Source organism: Procambarus clarkii, chromosome 92 (genome assembly GCF_040958095.1).
Source record: "Procambarus clarkii isolate CNS0578487 chromosome 92, FALCON_Pclarkii_2.0, whole genome shotgun sequence".
Lineage (NCBI taxonomy): Eukaryota > Metazoa > Arthropoda > Malacostraca > Decapoda > Cambaridae > Procambarus > Procambarus clarkii.
This window is the reverse complement of record NC_091241.1, coordinates 5,413,220-5,436,694: the sequence shown is the minus strand read 5'-3', so window position 1 is coordinate 5,436,694 and position 23,475 is coordinate 5,413,220. Positions and strand designations below refer to the sequence as shown.

The 23,475-nt window shown below is 46.5% G+C and overlaps 1 protein-coding gene across 3 annotated transcripts; it reads left to right on the top strand.

The window, feature by feature from the left end:
- The first annotated feature begins 199 nt into the window (after nucleotides 1-199).
- Nucleotides 200-12,169, top strand: LOC123775119 (chitooligosaccharidolytic beta-N-acetylglucosaminidase). 3 transcript variants are annotated; one of them, XM_069319196.1, is made up of 6 exons: nucleotides 200-326; nucleotides 4,399-4,481; nucleotides 6,069-6,993; nucleotides 8,016-8,162; nucleotides 8,537-9,058; nucleotides 9,841-12,169. In XM_069319196.1, the coding sequence occupies exons 2-6, from the start codon at nucleotides 4,411-4,413 to the stop codon at nucleotides 10,015-10,017; spliced, it is 1,842 nt and encodes a 613-aa protein (XP_069175297.1). In that variant the 5' UTR covers nucleotides 200-326; nucleotides 4,399-4,410; the 3' UTR covers nucleotides 10,018-12,169. The 3 variants fall into 3 exon arrangements, with proteins under 3 accessions (XP_069175297.1, XP_069175298.1, XP_069175299.1); XM_069319197.1 differs by lacking the exons at nucleotides 200-326; nucleotides 4,399-4,481 and adding an exon at nucleotides 4,550-4,561; XM_069319198.1 differs by lacking the exons at nucleotides 200-326; nucleotides 4,399-4,481 and adding an exon at nucleotides 5,495-5,501.
- The last annotated feature ends 11,306 nt before the right edge of the window (nucleotides 12,170-23,475 follow it).

Genomic DNA, 23,475 nt, shown 5'->3' with positions numbered 1-23,475 from the left:
TTGACGCCTGGGGTTAAGGAAGGGTGAATGACCCTGTGATCTTGACCCGCTGTGTCCTTCACTACCACCTCCCCCTTCCCCTTCCCTCATCCCCCTTCCCCTTCCCTCCCTCCCTCGCCCCCACCCCCACCCTCACCCCCCTTCCCCTCCCTCCTCCACGTTCGTCTCTAAAGGAAGAGAAGGACTCAGTGGTGAAGACCCAGCGATACCCCTCACTCCACGCCCGTCTCTCGGGGCGGTCAGTATACCCTCCTCCTCTACCTTACTCGACCCCTTCGGTAAGGCTCCGCCCGCCTGCCTCACACTACACCTTCCTCCGCCCTAAGGTAAGACTCCTCCTTACCTATTTACCTTAGGAAGCCCTTCCTATCTGCCAGGAAACTAAGGTTATACAGCAACTCGTAATACCCACTACCTATACCTCATCCTCTGAGTATTAGAGGTGGTGTATAAGTGGTGGTGTGTATGTTGGTGTATAAGTGGTGGGTGTGTATGTTGGTGTATAAGTGGTGGGTGTGTATGTTGGTGTATAAGTGGTGGGTGTGTATGTTGGTGTATAAGTGGTGGGGTGTATGTTGGTGTATAAGTGGTGGGTGTATAAGTGGTGGGGTGTATGTTGATGTATAAGTGCAGGGGTGTATGTTGGTGTATAAGTGCAGGGGTGTATGTTGGTGTATTAGTGCAGGGGTGTATGTTGGTGTATAAGTGGTGGGTGTGTATGTTGGTGTATGAGTGGTGGGTGTGTATGTTGGTGTATAAGTGCAGGGGTGTATGTAGGTGTATAAGTGGTGGGGTGTATGTTGGTGTATAAGTGGTGGTGGTGTATAAGTGGTGGGGTGTATGTTGGTGTATAAGTGGTGGGGTGTATGTTGGTGTATAAGTGGTGGTGGTGTATAAGTGGTGGGGTGTATGTTGGTGTATAAGTGGTGGGTGTGTATGTTGGTGTATAAGTGGTGGGGGTGTATGTTGGTGTATGAGTGGTGGGTGTGTATGTTGGTGTATAAGTGCAGGGGTGTATGTTGGTGTATAAGTGCAGGGGTGCATGTTGGTGTATAAGTGCAGGGGTGTATGTTGGTGTATAAGTGCAGGGGTGCATGTTGGTGTATAAGTGCAGGGGTGTATGTTGGTGTATAAGTGGTGGGTGTGTATGTTGGTGTATGAGTGGTGGGTGTGTATGTTGGTGTATAAGTGCAGGGGTGTATGTTGGTGTATAAGTGGTGGGGTGTATGTTGGTGTATAAGTGGTGGTGGTGTATAAGTGGTGGGGTGTATGTTGGTGTATAAGTGGTGGGGTGTATGTTGGTGTATAAGTGGTGGTGGTGTATAAGTGGTGGGGTGTATGTTGGTGTATAAGTGGTGGGTGTGTATGTTGGTGTATAAGTGGTGGGGGTGTATGTTGGTGTATGAGTGGTGGGTGTGTATGTTGGTGTATAAGTGCAGGGGTGTATGTTGGTGTATAAGTGGTGGGGTGTATGTTGGTGTATAAGTGGTGGTGGTGTATAAGTGGTGGGGTGTATGTTGGTGTATAAGTGGTGGGTGTGTATGTTGGTGTATAAGTGGTGGGGGTGTATGTTGGTGTATATGTGGTGGGGTGTATGTTGGTGTATAAGTGGTGGTGGTGTATGTTGGTGTATAAGTGGTGGGTGTGTATGTTGGTGTATAAGTGGTGGGGTGTATGTTGGTGTATAAGTGGTGGGGTGTATGTTGGTGTATAAGTGGTGGTGGTGTATGTTGGTGTATAAGTGGTGGGGTGTATGTTGGTGTATAAGTGGTGGGGTGTATGTTGGTGTATAAGTGGTGGGGGTGTATGTTGGTGTATATGTGGTGGGTGTATGTTGGTGTATAAGTGGTGGTGGTGTATGTTGGTGTATAAGTGGTGGGTGTGTATGTTGGTGTATAAGTGGTGGGGTGTATGTTGGTGTATAAGTGGTGGGGTGTATGTTGGTGTATAAGTGGTGGGTGTGTATGTTGGTGTATAAGTGGTGGGGTGTATGTTGGTGTATAAGTGGTGGTGGTGTATGTTGGTGTATAAGTGGTGGGGTGTATGTTGGTGTATAAGTGGTGGGGTGTATGTTGGTGTATAAGTGGTGGGTGTGTATGTTGGTGTATAAGTGGTGGGGATGTGTATGCTGGTGCACATGTAGGCATATATGTGTATGTGGACGTGAAGATGTGTATGTTGGGAGTGTGTGCACTCACATTTCAATGTGAATATGCAGGTGGGAGAGTTTGAGTGCGCGTGAGAGTGTGTGTGTGTGTGTGTAGGCAGGAGGTGGTCGGGTCCTTGGCAGGTGTGGGAGTGAACACATTCCCAGGTGTGTTACACAGGTGTGGCACACAGGTGTGTCACACAGGTGTGTCCCACAGGTGTGGCACACAGGTGAGTCCCACAGGTGTGGCACACAGGTGTGTTACACAGGTGTGGCACACAGGTGTGGCACACAGGTGTGTCCCACAGGTGTGGCACACAGGTGAGTCCCACAGGTGTGGCACACAGGTGTGTTACACAGGTGTGGCACACAGGTGTGTCCCACAGGTGTGTCACACAGGTGTGTCCCACAGGTGTGGCACACAGGTGAGTCCCACAGGTGTGGCACACAGGTGTGTTACACAGGTGTGGCACACAGGTGTGTCCCACAGGTGTGTCACACAGGTGTGTCCCACAGGTGTGGCACACAGGTGAGTCCCACAGGTGTGGCACACAGGTGTGTTACACAGGTGTGGCTGTAATCAAGTTATTACACTAAAACAAAAACAAAAAAATAATCCCGGGTCCAGTTAATATATTCCAAGAAACTGTATTTTGTGTGTGTATGGGGTTGGCATTGGCACCGTATCAAATGGCATTCAATTCAATTGTGCCAACCCTGATCCGACCATGATGGGCCCGCGCCCTTCAGGAATCATAGTGTAAAGTTGGGGGATTATAGCCTAGAGCGTCTGGCCTCCAATCTCGGACAGACAGACTGAGAGACATTTCCATTTATGAATGTAGACGTTTTTTATTTTAAGAGCAGAGAGGCCGTGTATGGAAGTTAGACACAGTTGAACCATAGGAATATAAGGAAACATTTCTTTAACTTAATACTAATGAGTAAATTGAATACGACGGAAGATTATATAGAAGATTCAATATAAATGTGATAGAAAGCTAATGGATCGGGCACCATTGCATTAGATTACCTACAGTTGAAAAGGCGGGGCCCAAGAGCAGACGCTTGATCCTGCAGTCACAGGTAGACGAGTGTCAGACGACAATTAGTTAAGAAACTTAAATTAAAATTATCGTAGCTCACAGGCGATTCATAACCGTTATTAACGGCTTTTAACTGTCATGACCTGATATGAATTTTAATTCTCGGGGAGTGTTTTATACCAACCGTCACTTGCGGCCCGAGCCTTCACCTCGCTGACCACACCTCTATATCCTCACCACACCTGACCTTGACCACGCCCACAACACCTCTACATCCTCACCACACCTGACCTTGACCACGCCCACACCTGACCTTGACCACGCCCACAGCAGATCTTGTCCACGCCCAGAAATGACGCGCCCACAATTGTCCTTAACCACGCCCTCGTCATACACTCATGACATTCACTCCATCATATTCCCGCCACAACAGCCAGTCACCCTGGTGAGTAGTGGTGGGTACAGGATAGCGGGGGGGGGATGGGGAGGGGAAGAGAGCACCCTCATGCCCCATCCCCAAGGGTTGAGGAACAGGTTGGGGTATGAGGTAGGAAGAAAGGTAGCACCCCCTTCCCATGCCCCACTGAGCGTTGCGGAACAGGTTGGGGACGTGGGTACACTGACCTCCACAAACTGGAATATACGTCCCGCTGTCGACCAATCAGCTCAGGGAAATATATACCTCGTCGGGTTATGTAGAAGCTGTCTTTACAACCTTTAATGGTCTTGCCTAATAGTTCTTATATGGGAGAGTTTGCAGAAACAGTCTTCAGCTCCTGGGGTCGCGAATGTCGGTCGTCTAATGCAATGATTTCAGATGGCTTTGTTTCTAGTCATATCTTCTAATGTATTTATGGATGGAGGAAGCCCCTGTTACTTCCCATTGTGGATGGTCCCATTTACTGGCTGTCCTGACACCCAAGACGTGTTCCTCACGTCCCTGTGGCTCACCTGTGCCTCCAGCTGCCTTAAAATGTCCTCTCGAGGCTGTGCTGCTCAACCTAAAACATTCTGTTTATCAATTTCATCGATACTCTTGAGTTTATAATGTGTGGCAAGTGAGCCCCAAATTCTGGAACCTCTCGTGTCCTTATACATGTTTCCTGCCTGTATTTTCTTACATTGTTATGTTATTACATTAGTTTAGTTTGCATTGTTGTTATTATTAATTAATATTATTATTAAAAATATTATTTTTTTCAGACTAATGCCAGGATGATGATGGTCAGTGTATTGACGCCATTGATGGGGCTGCTGCTCTCCTCCCCGGCCTCTGCCTCCTTCTCGTAAGTCATCCCTACCACCCCAGGCCTCTGCCTCCTTCTCGTAAGTCATCCCTACCACCCCAGGCCTCTGCCTCCTTCTCGTAAGTCATCCCCTACCACCCCAGGCACCTGCCTCCTTCTCGTAAGTCATCCCTACCACCCCCAGGCAGCTGCCTCCTTCTCGTAAGTCATCCCCTACCACCCCCAGGCCGCTGCCTCCTTCTCGTAAGTCATCCCCTACCACCCCCAGGCCGCTGCCTCCTTCTCGTAAGTCATCCCCTACCACCCCAGGCAGCTGCCTCCTTCTCGTAAGTCATCCCTACCACCCCCAGGCAGCTGCCTCCTTCTCGTAAGTCATCCCCTACCACCCCAGGCACCTGCCTCCTTCTAGTAAGTCATCCTCTACCACCCCAGACAGCTGCCTCCTTCTCGTAAGTCATCCCTACCACCCCAGGCACCTGCCTCCTTCTCGTAAGTCATCCCCTACCACCCCAGGCACCTGCCTCCTTCTCGTAAGTCATCCCTACCACCCCAGGCAGCTGCCTCCTTCTCGTAAGTAATCCCCTACCACCCCAGGCACCTGCCTCCTTCTCGTAAGTCATCCCCTACCACCCCAGGCACCTGCCTCCTTCTCGTAAGTCATCCCCTACCACCCCAGGCACCTGCCTCCTTCTCGTAAGTCATCCCCTACCACCCCAGGCAGCTGCCTCCTTCTCGTAAGTCATCCCCTACCACCCCAGGCACCTGCCTCCTTCTCGTAAGTCATCCCTACCACCCCAGGCAGCTGCCTCCTTCTCGTAAGTCATCCCCTACCACCCCCAGGCAGCTGCCTCCTTCTCGTAAGTCATCCCCTACCACCCCAGGCAGCTGCCTCCTTCTCGTAAGTCATCCCCTACCACCCCAGGCACCTGCCTCCTTCTCGTAAGTCATCCCTACCACCCCAGGCACCTGCCTCCTTCTCGTAAGTCATCCATACCACCCCAGGCACCTGCCTCCTTCTCGTAAGTCATCCCTACCACCCCAGGCACCTGCCTCCTTCTCGTAAGTCATCCCTACCACCCCAGGCACCTGCCTCCTTCTCCTAAGTCATCCCTACCACCCCAGGCAGCTTTCTTCTTTTTGTCAGTCAATCCCTTTTCACGGGACACCCCTCCCTCCCCTCCCCGGCAGCTGCCTTTTTGTAAGGGGTGTTTGACTCTTGTTCCCATGACAGTAAGCTGACCCATGGTACCTGATACCAAACTTGAGTACGCCGTGAGAAAGTGTTCACAAGTTTGGTATCTGGACAAACTAAACACTGAGGTGTCCCCACCACTCAACAGTCACCCAGTGCGGACCTCAAGTAATACTTGTATCTCATAATATGGTTACAACCAATATTAAATAATAATTGAAATCTTAGCCTGTAAATAATTACTAGTTCCTCCGTTATTAGTGTCCTTCCTATCGTAAGTTTTCCTTTGTACGTCGTCATTTCTCAATATTAACTATGTCACACACACACGTGATTTTCGTGTAAATGTGTACGACACTTGTGTAAACGAAGGTACAGAGTCACACTTGCGAATTACCTCACCTTGTGTGAACATTAGGTTGTGTTTTCCACAGGATGCCATCACCATGGGGCTACCAGTGCGAGTCTGGCAAGTGTCTGAAGCTGGAGAACACCGGGGTGACGAGGCTGGTGACGCTCAACCAGTGCAAGCTGACGTGCGGACCCTTTGGGGCGCTGTGGCCGCAGCCACAGACAGCGAGCATCGGAACACAAGTGGTTCACTTCCTCCCCAAAAACGTCTTCATCACCAACAGAGCTTCGGAGCAAATCTGGCCTCTGCTGAACGAAGCCTTCGACATCTTCAAAGACAACCTGGAGAAGTATCACCCGGACTACGATGGTGGTCCAGCTACCTGGGAAGAGCCCTGGGAGCCGTCGAGCGCAGCACATACCTTGAGGGTGGTGTTTAAGGTGTCTGGATTCTTAACTTACCTCAGCCTTGACACGGACGAGTCTTACGAACTCCTGATGGTGACCGTTGGCTCGACCACAACAGCTACCATCAATGCGCAGACCTTCTTCGGCGCCCGCCACGGCCTCGAGACACTCTCGCAGTTGGTGGACTACCACGAAAACCGGAAGACATTGATGATCGTCAGTTCGGCCTCCGTGTACGACGCACCAGCCTTCAAGTACCGCGGCCTGCTGGTCGACACGGCTCGTAACTTCCTTAGCGTGGAGGCCATCGAGCGCACCTTGGACGCCATGGCGGCCAACAAGCTTAACACCTTCCACTGGCACATCACAGACTCCCACTCCTTCCCGCTCTACTTGGAGAGACTCCCCAACATGGTCTACTACGGCGCCTACAGTTCCCGCGAGGTCTATCACCCGGAGGAGGTGAAACATCTGGTGGACTACGGCAGAGTGAGAGGCATCCGTGTTCTCCCGGAGTTCGATGCTCCCGCTCATGTTGGCAACGGGTGGCAGTGGGCTGAGAAGCAGGGACTAGGCAAGCTGGCAGTCTGCGTCAACAGGGTGAGTGGAGAGGCATCAGAACTTTGCATCTACCACAGTGAGCCGTTCCCTTTCTCCATTTTGTTTTTTATAACATATAATTGAGAAAAGTTAAACTATAATTGCAATATTTTTTACAGTGTGAAGCTTTCTTCTCCTCCTGCTCTATGTTCATCACATGCTTTTGTTCACTAAAGCCTTCTTCATCTGTTTCAGCTCCATCATGCACAATATCAAAGGCCTCAGTACACAATCTACTGCTTAAATACACAATTTACTGAGGCAGTAATGAGAACACTGTTTACTGCCTCAGAACTCTTATCTAATTCTTCAGAACTCTTGTCTACTGCCTCAGTACATTGTCTACTGCCTCAATACACTGTCTTCTACCTCAGTACACTGTCTACTGCCTCAATACACTGTCTACTGCCTCAGTACATTGTCTACTGCCTCAATACACTGTCTACTGCCTCAGTACATTGTCTACTGCCTCAATACACTGTCTACTGCCTCAATACACTGTCTACTGCCTCAGTACATTGTCTACTGCCTCAATACACTGTCTACTGCCTCAGTACACTGTCTACTGCCTCAATACACTGTCTACTGCCTCAGTACATTGTCTACTGCCTCAATACACTGTCTACTGCCTCAGTACACTGTCTACTGCCTCAATACACTGTCTACTGCCTCAGTACACTGTATGACACTTATTTATCCAGCATTCTATGATGCCTAAAGTGCATTTAGCTCATCACTGATTTCCTGGGTTCGATTCCCCGATAAGACGAGACGTTTGGGCACGTTTCCTTACATTTGATGTCTCTATTTACCTAGCAGTAAAAGGTTACTTTGGAATTAGAATACTGTTGTCGGTCGCATTTTGATGTATTTTCAGTTATTGGCTAGAAGGGACCATATAATAACAATGACAGTCTTCTTATCCCTGACAATTGACAACTAAAGCATGCACTGGAGTGGTGTTGTGGCTTTAGGTAAGCACCCTCAGCTGCTCCTTACTGATGCACAACTGTTACTGGCAGGAGCCGTGGCAGTCGTACTGCGTGGAGCCTCCCTGCGGCCAGCTCAACCTCGCCAACCCCAACATGTACCTCGTCCTAGCCCAGATCTATGAAGAAATGGCCAAACTCTTCACTCCTCTCGATCTCTTCCACTATGGCGGCGACGAGGTGGGTAAACAGAGAGGAAATGCTTCAAACGTAATCCAAAGTGTAATATATATTTTAGAGTTAATTTTGCATTACTTTATTATATTTAGAAGTGTATTTAGGGTGTAGGTGAGGACAAGTGTACACGAGCAGGAGACGAGTTCTCAGGTTCTCAGGTGGGTTGGCACTATACCGCCTCCCCGCGTTTCATGTGTGCATTTCACATACAGCATATTCTCCGTATCTCGGGACTTTGTCACCACATCCTTATTACTCATTATACTTTTCTATATACTGTTTGCATACATTTGCTATGCTAGATACGTTCTAGCGGCAACCTGTTCCAGTACACAAGTAGAAACAATAGTAAATGCACTTATGTGGTCTGTGTGCAGGTGAACCTCAACTGCTGGAACACGACGGATGAGATAACAGCGTGGATGGTCGCCAACGACTTCGGGCTGGACGCCAACGCCTACTACAAGCAGTGGAGCGTTTTTCAGGAGAAGTCTCGTGAGCTTCTGACGACCGCCAACAATGGCGTCGAGGTGCCCGGCATCCTGTGGACCTCCCACCTGACGGAGAAAGGCCGCGTCGACCAATACCTCAATAAAGACAAGTACATCATCCAAATCTGGACTAACGGCTCAGATCCTCTCATCGCCGAGCTGCTCCAGAAGAACTACCGCGTTATCTTCAGCAACTACGACGCCTGGTACCTAGACTGTGGCGCTGGGGCTTGGGTGGGCGAAGGTTCCAACTGGTGCAGCCCCTACAAGGAGTGGCAGAAAGTCTACGACAACAGCCCTCACGATATAGCGCGAGACCTGACGGGTTCCACACACAAGGACCTGGTGTTGGGCGGCGAGGCAGCGCTCTGGACCGAACAGGTCGACGACGCTTCACTCGACACGAAGGTCAGTAATCAGTCTAAATGATATAGGATATTTTGTTGGTCTCAGTGGCTCTCAAATTAGGGAGGGTTCCCGGCTGAACCCGGGTCTCTCCCCCTCCCCCCTCTCCAAATCTCCCTCCTTCTCTCATTCCCTATCGCTCCCTCTCTCCTCTCCTCCACTCTGCAGTTTTCTTTCCCTGTCCTCTTCCTCCTTCCGTCTCCACCTATCTTCTCCCCCACTATCCTCCAACGTCTCTCCTCTCTGCCTGTCACACACCTCTCCACCCTCTCTCCCCATTTCCTCCTCTCCACCTGTCTCCCCCTCTTTTCTTCCCTTCTCTTCAAACATCTCCTCTTCTACCTTCCATCCCTATCTATGTCTCTGTGTTTGTCTGCCTGTCTTGCTGTCTCTGGTTTGTTTATCTGTTTCTGTTTGTCTTCCTGTCTCGCTCTCTCTCTCACTTTGCCCTGGTCGATCCGGTCCCTCTGTCTCTGTCTGTGTTTCTGTCTGTCTCTTTATAACATATCCGCAAGACTAAAGACCCACGCCACCTGTCCTTACTGACACAGAACCCCCCCCCCCCCCACACACACACAAAAGCATTTCTTCCGGCTACATATAAGCACCAATACACAACTAGTTACTTGTCTTGCAACATTCATGTCCTTCACAGAGGCAATATTGCAGCTCTCTGACACTCTTACGAACTAGTTAATAACATTGCAGTGTTAATTAATGCATATATATGTACATGTGATGTGCGTGTTAAGAGGAATAACAATGTGTGTGTGTCTGTGTGTCAGTTATGGCCGCGAGGAGCCGCCCTGGCGGAGAGGCTGTGGACCAACCCGCCCACCACCTGGAGACAGGCAGAAGCCCGCTTCATCCACCACCGTCACCGGCTCCTGCGGCGAGGTGTCCAGCCCGAGCGTATCCAGCCCAAATGGTGCCACCAGAACGACGGGTTCTGTTACCTCTAGACCTTCTGCACCATTCCTTTCCCACCCACCCCCCGTCCTATCCCAGATCCTTATCCTGAACCCTTCCAAGCTTGATATATAGTCGTAATGGCTTGGCGCTTTCTCCTTATAGTTCCCTTCCCTCCTACAGTTTCCCGTGCTCTTTCATAACACGGGGGTCCAGTAGCACAGTGGTCGACATCCTCGACTCACAATCAAGTAGTCCGGGTTAGATTCCCGGGAGCGATAGAAAGGATTTAGGATTTGACATGTTTCCTTTCACTTGATGCCTCTGTTCACCTAGCACTAAATAGGTACCTGGGAGTTAAGGCAAATCTTGTGAGTCGTGAAGTAGGTCAGTAGTTGACCTTGGGGGAACTCGATATATGCCTAAGCACAGGCTTATTATCCCCCCTTCAACGGGAATTATAATTATATTCGCCAACACCCTACTAAATCATTCCACACCCTGTCATACACTCCCACACCCTGTCATACACTCCCACACCCTGTCAAACTTTCCCACACCCTGCCATACACTCCCACACCCTGTCATACACTCCCACACCCTGTCATACACTCCCACACCCTGTCATACACTCCCCACACCCTGTCATACACTCCCACACCCTGTCATACACTCCCACACCCTGTCATTCACTCCCCACACCCTGTCATACACTCCCACACCCTGTCATACTCTCCCACACCCTGTCATACACTCCCACACTCTGTCATACACTCCCACACCCTGTCATACACTCCCACACCCTGTCATACACTCCCCACACCCTGTCATACACTCCCACACCCTGTCATACACTCCCCACACCCTGTCATACACTCCCACACCCTGTCATACACTCCCACACCCTGTCATACACTCCCACACTCTGTCATACACTCCCACACCCTGTCATACACTCCCACACCCTGTCATACACTCCCCACACCCTGTCATACACTCCCACACCCTGTCATACACTCCGACACCCTGTCATACACTCCCACACCCTGTCATACACTCCGACACCCTGTCATACACTCCCACACCCTGTCATACACTCCCACACCCTGTCATACACTCCCACACCCCTGTCATACACTCCCACACCCTGTCATACACTCCCACACCCTGTCATACACCCCCACACCCCTGTCATACACTCCCACACCCTGTCATACACTCCCACACCCTGCCATACACTCCCACACCCCTGTCATCCACTCCCACACCTCTGTCATACACTCCCACACCCTGTCATACACTCCCACACCCCTGTCATACACTCCCACACCTCTGTCATACATTCCCACACCCCTGTCATACAATCCCACACCCTGTCATACACTCCCACACTCTGTCATACTCTCCCACACCCCTGTCATACACTCCCACATCCTGTCATACACTCTCATACCCTGTCATACACTCCCACACCCTGTCATACACTCCCACACCCTGTCATATACTCCCACACCCTGTCACACACTTCCACACCCTGTCATACACTCCCACACCCCTGTCATATACTCCCACACCCTGTCACACACTTCCACACCCTGTCATACACTCCCACAAGTTGTGGACAAAGTGGGTGAAGGGTGATGCTACTCAACAAAGTCACTATATAGAGACTAATCAAAATTTAAAATCTCAAGCGACTCACAATTATAACAATAACCAATAAGGAGGTCAATGTCTCATCAATAACATCAAACAAACACAAGTCAGTGAATTTATGAAACACTTTGCCTTCAGAAAACTAAGTCCCAACTGGACTGGCAAATGACAAAGTCAAAAAAGCTCCTCTCAAAAGTCAAGTCCACAATGGCATGACAAAAAACGACTAAGTCCCCTACAAGGGGAAACTATAAGAAACGTCCATTCACCACGAGAGTACAAATTTTAAAATCGCACCTTAGTAGTAGATTGTCTCAAAGCCAAGATATATATATATGGTCAATAGAGCTCAAGACGTCCATGTTAACATAACCAATTCCTGAGGACCAATTAAAGTCTGGGAGGGGTTGGGGGGGGGGGGGGAGGCTGGTCAGAGTCCACAGGTCAACTGAACAACACAACGGACCAGAACATAACATGTTCCCTCGGGGGTAGTGAAAAAGAAATCATAAAATACATGAAAGTAAATAAAGATTTCTCTTAAATATACCCAGTTGTTTGGTTCACACAAAAATTAAAAATTGGAGTAAATTGAAATACGCTCCAGCACCCTGCTAAACCATGCAGTATGCCCCGACAAGCTCTCTACATGCTGCTGCGGTGAGATCTGCAGATACAGGCGTGCCATAAGGATGGATGCCTGTGGACGGGGCCAAGTACACTGGTCCACACCCACCTAGTCCCTCATGCCCCGTGTGGGGGAAAACCTGACTCCAATAACTAATAATTAAATATATACTTCGATAGCTATGAAGGACCACCACTTTTGAGAAAAAGTGGAAAACAAAATAAGACAATGGAAAAACTGATCCCAAGAACTAGTGTCCTATGGATCTTAGTGAAACTGTATTTCTTATATAAATGGAGTCAAATTAACTTACACAAAATTGGGGGGTTACATGCTAAAAGATTAATACATCCCTAGGATTATTCTGGTGCTGGTTCTTCACCAGAGTAAATAAAATATGAAAGTAAATAAAGTTGCTTATAATAGATTAATTGGAGGTAAATACACCTCAATATACTGCTGAATAGAATAGTACAGTATATATAGATCAATGGGTTAATGTAATAGATCTCTTTGGGAGATCACTACTGTAACTACAGAGTTATTGCTACAGATAAAAAAGGGACCGCTTAGCTGTAAATCTAGAGAGGTGTAATCGGTTGCCACACTCCACCGACGACGTGTTGCATATGGCAAATTGTTGCACGGAACGGTGGGGAAGCCTAGCACCTCGGTTGGCGTCGCCTTGGTACTGAAAGGCAATTACATGTAGAAATCTTCTACATAATAAGTAACTACAAATGCATCCTAAATTATAAGGATAACTATAGAAATCATCAGCTAATATCTGTGCAATTTATATTCAAGCACTGTAAATTCTTTCTGGAGAAAATAATGAAAATAATCATCTATTTAGATGGTGAATTTACTAAAGACATGTACGGGATTTTATTATTTTATATACGGCCTAACGACAACTAGCCTAAATGTTAACTGTGGCCACATGATAACAAACAGATGAACCTAGCTGCCGAGCCGCGTGTCCGATGATGTGGAGACTTTGAGCAATTCTTCGTCCTCCAGCTGCTGCTTCAAAGGCGTTGACTTTGGAATTGCAGATATGCTAGTCTGATACACGGCTATTGTGCCAGATAACGTGGCACCGCTCTACTGGTCGTGGGAGCGAAATAAATAGGGTCAAAACGTAGCTCTGCTACACGCTTCAATGGCGTCCGCGCCGTGTTCTCTCGTCTTCCCCCTCTTCCTTATTGCGCATGCGCGGTTCTCGATAGACATCTCGAGCGTAAATGGATATGTATATATCGCTATTGACTAAGGAAGGAAGAGGTAGTGACGAGTATTAATATCACATTAAATTCTTCTGTGATAAAATAGAATTTCTCGTAACATAAATTGGCTTATTAAAGTTGTGCAATTAATCGAGGAAATTAAAGTAAAATCATTTACATTAAAGTAATTTTCTCTAGAATGTTTAATATCAACTAAATAAGGGAGTTCCAGTAAGTAGTAGTATACTACGAAATTAAACTTATTAGTAAGTAACTATTTTTAGTAAAGGAAATGATAAACTGGACTCTTATTATAAATCCAACTAAATGTGGAGAGAATTCATGTTACTCCCTGTCGTTCCTCACGTCTAGGAAGAATCTGGCAATATGTGTAAATAAATCATGATAATGATTACATCTACACGTTAGTAATTTTAGTAACTACTTGTGGTTAATACAAAGGTTGCATAAAATACAAAGATGTATAAAACTGTTGGTTATTTCCAACACCCCGTCAACACCCTCCCTCGTGGCCTCACATAACCTCATGCAGTCTCCGGAGCCTGAAGCGGGACCAGCGTGACCCTGCGCTCTGATCAACACTCTCGAGAACTCCTGCCCGAGCCATCTACAGCGTCTACAGCTTTCTTCCCGTGAACTCAGCCGGGCGTGTGTGTGTTGTGTAGTTGTGTACCCACACTAAGGGCGTCCCTGAGGGCGTCTTCCCTGGGAACACCGTCCCTGGGCATCCCTAGCACCGGCGTCGCCCCTGGGAGAGCAGCCAGTGACAACTACAAGGCATTTTCTGATTTGTATTAAAAATAATATACACCAAATTTGATCGTGGTATGTCTTGATTGATTGATTGATGAAGATTAAGCCACCCAAAAGGTGGCACGGGCATGAACAGCCCGTAAGTGGTGGCCCTTTTAAGCCATTACCAGTATCAAGAGCTGATACTGGAAATCTGTGGAGGTGCGAATGCACCCTGCATGACGGGGGATGTCTCCCTTATGAATGTGTTAAGATGAAGATGAAGCAACCCAAAAGGTGGCACGGGCATAAATAGCCCGTAAGTGGTGGCCATTTTAAGCCATTACCAGTATCAAGAGCTGATACTGGAGATCTGTGGAGGTGCGAATGCACCCTGCATGACGGGAGATGTCTCCCTTGTGAATGTGTTAAGATGAAGATGAAGCCACCCAAAAGGTGGCACAGGCATGAATAGCTCGTAAGTGGTGGCCCTTTTGAGCCATCACCAGTATCAATAGATGATACTGGAGATCTGTGGAGGTGCGACTGCACCCAGCGTGACGGGAGATGTCTCCCAGACCAAATGGTGACCAGATGGTGTGTCCTGTGGTGGTATGTCTAGTCCAGCTGTATATACATTACTGCGCCCCACACACCTCTCTAGCACGGAATATCAGAGCTGCGCACATCTTTATTATCCCAAATTAATTGACGTGTGAAGAAGTGAACAAATATGTCTCCTGAAACTAACAATCCGGATGGCTGAGTGACGAACACGTAGCCCGGTTGTTGTTGTTGTTAAAGATTTAGCTACTCAGGACGAAGTGTCCATGTAGCACGGGCTATGGTGAGCCCGTCAGGTAGCCCGGGTTGTGATTGTCTCTTGTTCACCGTGTGTATATAACCCGGCTGGCACTCTACTGCATTATGAGACCGTCAGTCGGAGCCATGACGGGGACTCGAACCTATACTCTGGGTACTCCCAAGCAGAAGAGCATTCAGTGGAATCCCAGGTTACAGTGCTTTTGCCCATGTCATGGTGTAGTGGTTTAAGGCGTGTGCACGGCAGTACTCAGGGTGCAGCTCCTAATGGGAATAACATCACCTTAATGAGACTTGTTGTAATCATTATATTATATTAATTTACACTCAATTTTGTCAGAATGAATCACCCCCCCCTCCCATTCTGTGGGCATGAATGAGGATGATTTGATAAAATGCTATGCTCAAGATTACCATCAGAGTGCCAGCGGGCTGATGGCCTACATAGCCTCGGCTAAAATCAGTTTTTGTCCGGTTGTGATGGTCAAGTGGATTAAGACGTCCTGTACATACCAGTTGCGTTGCTCCTGGTAGTATGGGTTCGAGTCACTTCTGGGGTGTGAGTTTTCAGTTGCATATAGTCCTGGGGACAATTCAGGCTTGTTCGCATTTGTGTTCCTCACGTGTGCCCCAAAGAATGAGGTGATTTGATAAAATGCTATGCCCAAGATTACCATCAGAGTGCCGGCGGGCTGATCGGCTAAATAACCTCGGCTACCATCAGTTTTTGTCCGGTAGTGATGGTCAAGTGGATTAAGGCGTCCTGTACATACCAGTTGCGTTGCTCCTGGCAGTTTGGGTTCGAGTCACTTCTGGGGTGTGAGTTTTTAGTTGCGTATAGTCCTGGGGACCATTCAGGCTTGTTCGCATATTATATATATATATATATATATATATATATATATATATATATATATATATATATATATATATATATATATATATATATATATATGCGAACAAACTTGAATGGTCCCCAAGCCAATATGCAACAGAAAACTCCACACCCCAGAAGGATTTTTAAGCTTGTTCGCATTTGTGTTGCTCACGTGGCCCCACAAAGTGAGGTGGTTCGATGAAATATCTATGCCCAAGCTTACCACCAAGTGCCGTCGGGTCGTTGGGGATATAGCCTCAGCTACCAATGACTTTTGTAGTCACAGTGGTCGAGTGGTTAAGGAACTAGGCTCGCCATGATGCATAGTGCTCCTGGTTGTCTGGGCTCGAATCCTTCTGGGGTGTGGAGTCTCTTATAATAATAATAATAATAATAATAATAATAATAATAATAATTTTTATTTAGGTAAAGGTACATACATAAAGAGATTTTACAAAGTTTGTTGGCTTTATAGATAGAGCTAGTACATACAATGCCTAAAGCCACTATTACGCAAAGCGTTTCGGGCAGCGTTTATGCCTCTTAGGTGTAGTGGAAGCGTGTTGAACAGTCTCGGGCCCTGATGTTGATAGAGTTTTCTCTCAGAGTACCTGTTGCATCTCTGCTTTTCAACGGGGGTATTCTGTACATCCTGCCATGGCTCCTGGTATGACACACCAGCCCTTCATTAGCGTCGGATAGATGAGTTGCGATAACTGGGAAAATGCTGAACTGGTGATGGAGTACCTAAGGGCTAGAGAACAGAGGGTTAAAGTGAAAGAAGCGCAGGGCTCGGCCCTTGGTCCGTTGCTGTTCTTAATTTATGTGTCAGATGTACCCGAGGGAGGGAGCCCATACATGTCAGTGTATGCAGATGATGAAAAGCTAATGATGAATGTAGAAACTGAGGACGACTGCAGAAAGCTTCAGGAAGGTCTGGGAAACCTCCAGGAGTGAACACAGAAGAGGATGTTAAAGTTCAGTCCCAAGAAATGTAAGGTAATGAAGAGGGGGAAATGGAGAGAGGAGACCAGGAGGTATCTACCCCATGAGAGGAGACCAGGAGGTATCTACCCCATGAGAGGAGACCAGGAGATGTCTACTTTATGAGGGGAGATCAGGAGGTATCTACCCCATGAGAGGAGACCAGGAGATGTCTACCCCATGAGAGGAGACCAGGAGGTACCTACTCCATGAGGGGAGACCAGGAAGTGTCTACCCGATGAGAAGAGACCAGGAGGTATCTACCCCATGAGAGGAGACCAGGAGGTATCTACCCCCATGAGAGGAGACCGGGAAGTGTCTACCCCATGAGAGGAGACCAGGAGGTATCTACCCCCATGAGAGGAGACCAGGAGGTATCTACCCCATGAGAGGAGACCAGGAGATGTCTACCCCATGAGAGGAGACCAGGAGGTACCTACTCCATGAGGGGAGACCAGGAAGTGTCTACCCCATGAGAAGAGACCAGGAGGTATCTACCCCCATGAGAGGAGACCAGGAGGTACCTACTCTATGAGGGGAGACCAGGAGGTGTCTACCCCATGAGAGGAGACCAGGAGGTACCTACTCCATGAGAGGAGACCAGGAGGTACCTACTCCATGAGAGGAGACCAGGAGGTACCTACTCTATGAGGGGAGACCAGGAGGTATCTACCCCGTGAGATGAGACCAGGAGGTATCTACTCTATTAGGGGAGACCAGGAGGTACCTACTCTATTAGGGGAGACTATATAGAAGGTATCTATCCCATGAGGGGAGACCAGGAGGTACCTACCCCATGAGAGGAACCAAAATACAGGAATCGGAAAGAGCAAAACAGTTGGCAACTTAAATAATTCCACCTCAAACACACAAACAGCGCAACATCCGCGGCATACTAAAACCTGATCAACATTTCAACGTCGCTAAAATAACTAAATATGGAATAGTTTAAGACAATCAATACTGCCATGTTAAACCAATACTGTAATGTGCAGCCTCCACCTGGGACCTGCATCCTGGCAATACAACAGATATTAGACATTCTAGTAGAATACATTAGATATTAGATTAGATTAAAACAGATATTTTTATATTTTCTTACAATGTATTTTTATACTTTCTTACAATGTACCTGTAAACATTTTCAAAATTTTGCTTGAAATTATCTTTTTAAAACTATATGTTAGGTTAAGGATCTACCCGAAACGCTATATGCGTGCTACTGGTTTTAGAATGTAAAACTTCAAGTCTCTGTACTCTAATAAACCCAATGTACCTTCTTATATATAAATTAATAAACACTTTCGCTCCCCGCGGACCTAACTACCCGTCTGATATTTTTCTCTTGAGTTCGCACGAGCGACGTAAATTTACGTCCGATTAAATAATATTTGTATAAAATCCAATTCTTATCCGATCGACTTGGGGATAGTGTGAACATGTTTACCATGAAATTTACGTTTTCTCTAATAGCCACATGGCCTATTTAGGAGAACGGCATTGTACTGTATCTTCGTGGAAAGACTATTGTATTGTTGACACGATGAGTGTAATAGACGAAGGTTTTTTTATTTGGTGCCGGTCTAACGCATCCTTGTGTGACATTTTATACATATGTTCTTCTAGAACGTTCTATTGCGAACACATTGGTACAAAAATGAAATACGTATATAGAAAATTAAGGTCAGGACAGTTAAAAAATATGCACTTTTCAGTGTTGCCGCCCGATCACCTGACGCAGCCGCACTTGGGGCAAGTTTTTTTTTGTTGGTGGAGAGCGCGAAAGCGTTTATTAATAAATAAAATAAATAAATTAACGATGGTAACAGAGTCAATTTCATGTGGATTCCATTTCATATCATCCTGTGGGCAGCGGTGGATCTGGACCAACCCGCTCTCGCACAAGACAGCACATATATGACTTATTTCTTATATAATTATTTATAAGTGAAATAGTGACTATAGGTGACATATTCCAAGCCATATTTTTTTAGTATGCATATTTTTAGTATGTATTTTACATACTAAAATTGTAGTAGCATATTACATAGGCACTTATTCATAAGCCAAATATTGACAATAAGCAATTTGGCAATAAGCAAAAAATAAGCAAGTACGAGAATGGGTTGCAGGATGGGGGGGGGGGGGGATGGGTGTGCAGGAGATCCCCCACTGCCCACAGGATGAGGGGGGGGGGATTGTTTTGGCACACGTGAGGAACACAAATGCTAACAAGCCTGAATGGTCCCCAGGACTATATGCAACTGGGGACCATATATATATATATATATATATATATATATATATATATATATATATATATATATATATATATATATATATATATATATATATATATATATATGTATATATATATATATATATATATATATATATATATATATATATATATATGAATGAAAACTCACACCCCAGAAGTGACTCGAACCCATACTCCCAGAAGCAACGCAACTGGTAACTACAGGGCGCCTTAATCCGCTTGACCATCACGGCCGTCAAAAGGAAGTGATAGCCGAGGCTATTTGAGCCACTTCCCCGACGGCAACTCGGATGGTAATCTTGGGCATAGCATTTCACCAAATCACCTCATTCTTTGGGGCACACGTGAGGAACACAAATGCGAACAAGCCTGAATGGTCCCCAGGACTATATGCGAATGAAAACTCACACCCCAGAAGTGACTCGAACCCATACTCCCAGAAGCAACGCAACTGGTAACTACAGGTGATTTGGTGAAATGCTATGCCCAAGATTACCATCCGAGTTGCCGTCGGGGAAGTGGCTCAAATAGCCTCGGCTATCACTTCCTTTTGACGGCCGTGATGGTCAAGCGGATTAAGGCGCCCTGTAGTTACCAGTTGCGTTGCTTCTGGGAGTATGGGTTCGAGTCACTTCTGGGGTGTGAGTTTTCATTCGCATATAGTCCTGGGGACCATTCAGGCTTGTTCGCATTTGTGTTCCTCACGTGTGCCCCAAAGAATGAGGTGATTTGGTGAAATGCTATGCCCAAGATTACCATCCGAGTTGCCGTCGGGGAAGTGGCTCAAATAGCCTCGGCTATCACTTCCTTTTGACGGCCGTGATGGTCAAGCGGATTAAGGCGCCCTGTAGTTACCAGTTGCGTTGCTTCTGGGAGTATGGGTTCGAGTCACTTCTGGGGTGTGAGTTTTCATTCGCATATAGTCCTGGGGACCATTCAGGCTTGTTCGCATTTGTGTTCCTCACGTGTGCCCCAAAGAATGAGGTGATTTGATAAAATGCTATGCCCAAGATTACCATCAGAGTGCCGGCGGGCTGATCGGCTAAATAACCTCGGCTACCATCAGTTTTTGTCCGGTAGTGATGGTCAAGTGGATTAAGGCGTCCTGTACATACCAGTTGCGTTGCTCCTGGCAGTTTGGGTTCGAGTCACTTCTGGGGTGTGAGTTTTTAGTTGCGTATAGTCCTGGGGACCATTCAGGCTTGTTCGCATATTATATATATATATATATATATATATATATATATATATATATATATATATATATATATATATATATATATATATGCGAACAAACTTGAATGGTCCCCAAGCCAATATGCAACAGAAAACTCCACACCCCAGAAGGATTTTTAAGCTTGTTCGCATTTGTGTTGCTCACGTGGCCCCACAAAGTGAGGTGGTTCGATGAAATATCTATGCCCAAGCTTACCACCAAGTGCCGTCGGGTCGTTGGGGATATAGCCTCAGCTACCAATGACTTTTGTAGTCACAGTGGTCGAGTGGTTAAGGAACTAGGCTCGCCATGATGCATAGTGCTCCTGGTTGTCTGGGCTCGAATCCTTCTGGGGTGTGGAGTCTCTTATAATAATAATAATAATAATAATAATAATAATAATAATAATTTTTATTTAGGTAAAGGTACATACATAAAGAGATTTTACAAAGTTTGTTGGCTTTATAGATAGAGCTAGTACATACAATGCCTAAAGCCACTATTACGCAAAGCGTTTCGGGCAGCGTTTATGCCTCTTAGGTGTAGTGGAAGCGTGTTGAACAGTCTCGGGCCCTGATGTTGATAGAGTTTTCTCTCAGAGTACCTGTTGCATCTCTGCTTTTCAACGGGGGTATTCTGTACATCCTGCCATGGCTCCTGGTATGACACACCAGCCCTTCATTAGCGTCGGATAGATGAGTTGCGATAACTGGGAAAATGCTGAACTGGTGATGGAGTACCTAAGGGCTAGAGAACAGAGGGTTAAAGTGAAAGAAGCGCAGGGCTCGGCCCTTGGTCCGTTGCTGTTCTTAATTTATGTGTCAGATGTACCCGAGGGAGGGAGCCCATACATGTCAGTGTATGCAGATGATGAAAAGCTAATGATGAATGTAGAAACTGAGGACGACTGCAGAAAGCTTCAGGAAGGTCTGGGAAACCTCCAGGAGTGAACACAGAAGAGGATGTTAAAGTTCAGTCCCAAGAAATGTAAGGTAATGAAGAGGGGGAAATGGAGAGAGGAGACCAGGAGGTATCTACCCCATGAGAGGAGACCAGGAGGTATCTACCCCATGAGAGGAGACCAGGAGATGTCTACTTTATGAGGGGAGATCAGGAGGTATCTACCCCATGAGAGGAGACCAGGAGATGTCTACCCCATGAGAGGAGACCAGGAGGTACCTACTCCATGAGGGGAGACCAGGAAGTGTCTACCCGATGAGAAGAGACCAGGAGGTATCTACCCCATGAGAGGAGACCAGGAGGTATCTACCCCCATGAGAGGAGACCGGGAAGTGTCTACCCCATGAGAGGAGACCAGGAGGTATCTACCCCCATGAGAGGAGACCAGGAGGTATCTACCCCATGAGAGGAGACCAGGAGATGTCTACCCCATGAGAGGAGACCAGGAGGTACCTACTCCATGAGGGGAGACCAGGAAGTGTCTACCCCATGAGAAGAGACCAGGAGGTATCTACCCCCATGAGAGGAGACCAGGAGGTACCTACTCTATGAGGGGAGACCAGGAGGTGTCTACCCCATGAGAGGAGACCAGGAGGTACCTACTCCATGAGAGGAGACCAGGAGGTACCTACTCCATGAGAGGAGACCAGGAGGTACCTACTCTATGAGGGGAGACCAGGAGGTATCTACCCCGTGAGATGAGACCAGGAGGTATCTACTCTATTAGGGGAGACCAGGAGGTACCTACTCTATTAGGGGAGACTATATAGAAGGTATCTATCCCATGAGGGGAGACCAGGAGGTACCTACCCCATGAGAGGAACCAAAATACAGGAATCGGAAAGAGCAAAACAGTTGGCAACTTAAATAATTCCACCTCAAACACACAAACAGCGCAACATCCGCGGCATACTAAAACCTGATCAACATTTCAACGTCGCTAAAATAACTAAATATGGAATAGTTTAAGACAATCAATACTGCCATGTTAAACCAATACTGTAATGTGCAGCCTCCACCTGGGACCTGCATCCTGGCAATACAACAGATATTAGACATTCTAGTAGAATACATTAGATATTAGATTAGATTAAAACAGATATTTTTATATTTTCTTACAATGTATTTTTATACTTTCTTACAATGTACCTGTAAACATTTTCAAAATTTTGCTTGAAATTATCTTTTTAAAACTATATGTTAGGTTAAGGATCTACCCGAAACGCTATATGCGTGCTACTGGTTTTAGAATGTAAAACTTCAAGTCTCTGTACTCTAATAAACCCAATGTACCTTCTTATATATAAATTAATAAACACTTTCGCTCCCCGCGGACCTAACTACCCGTCTGATATTTTTCTCTTGAGTTCGCACGAGCGACGTAAATTTACGTCCGATTAAATAATATTTGTATAAAATCCAATTCTTATCCGATCGACTTGGGGATAGTGTGAACATGTTTACCATGAAATTTACGTTTTCTCTAATAGCCACATGGCCTATTTAGGAGAACGGCATTGTACTGTATCTTCGTGGAAAGACTATTGTATTGTTGACACGATGAGTGTAATAGACGAAGGTTTTTTTATTTGGTGCCGGTCTAACGCATCCTTGTGTGACATTTTATACATATGTTCTTCTAGAACGTTCTATTGCGAACACATTGGTACAAAAATGAAATACGTATATAGAAAATTAAGGTCAGGACAGTTAAAAAATATGCACTTTTCAGTGTTGCCGCCCGATCACCTGACGCAGCCGCACTTGGGGCAAGTTTTTTTTTTGTTGGTGGAGAGCGCGAAAGCGTTTATTAATAAATAAAATAAATAAATTAACGATGGTAACAGAGTCAATTTCATGTGGATTCCATTTCATATCATCCTGTGGGCAGCGGTGGATCTGGACCAACCCGCTCTCGCACAAGACAGCACATATATGACTTATTTCTTATATAATTATTTATAAGTGAAATAGTGACTATAGGTGACATATTCCAAGCCATATTTTTTTAGTATGCATATTTTTAGTATGTATTTTACATACTAAAATTGTAGTAGCATATTACATAGGCACTTATTCATAAGCCAAATATTGACAATAAGCAA

Coding starts and splice junctions, on each gene's coding strand:
- LOC123775119 (XM_069319196.1), top strand. CDS start 4,411: ATGATGATGGTCAGTGTATTGACGCCATTGATGGGGCTGCTGCTCTCC. Junction 4,482..6,068: donor CCGGCCTCTGCCTCCTTCTC/GTAAGTCATCCC, acceptor TGTTTTCCACAG/GATGCCATCACCATGGGGCT. Junction 6,994..8,015: donor TGGCAGTCTGCGTCAACAGG/GTGAGTGGAGAG, acceptor TGTTACTGGCAG/GAGCCGTGGCAGTCGTACTG.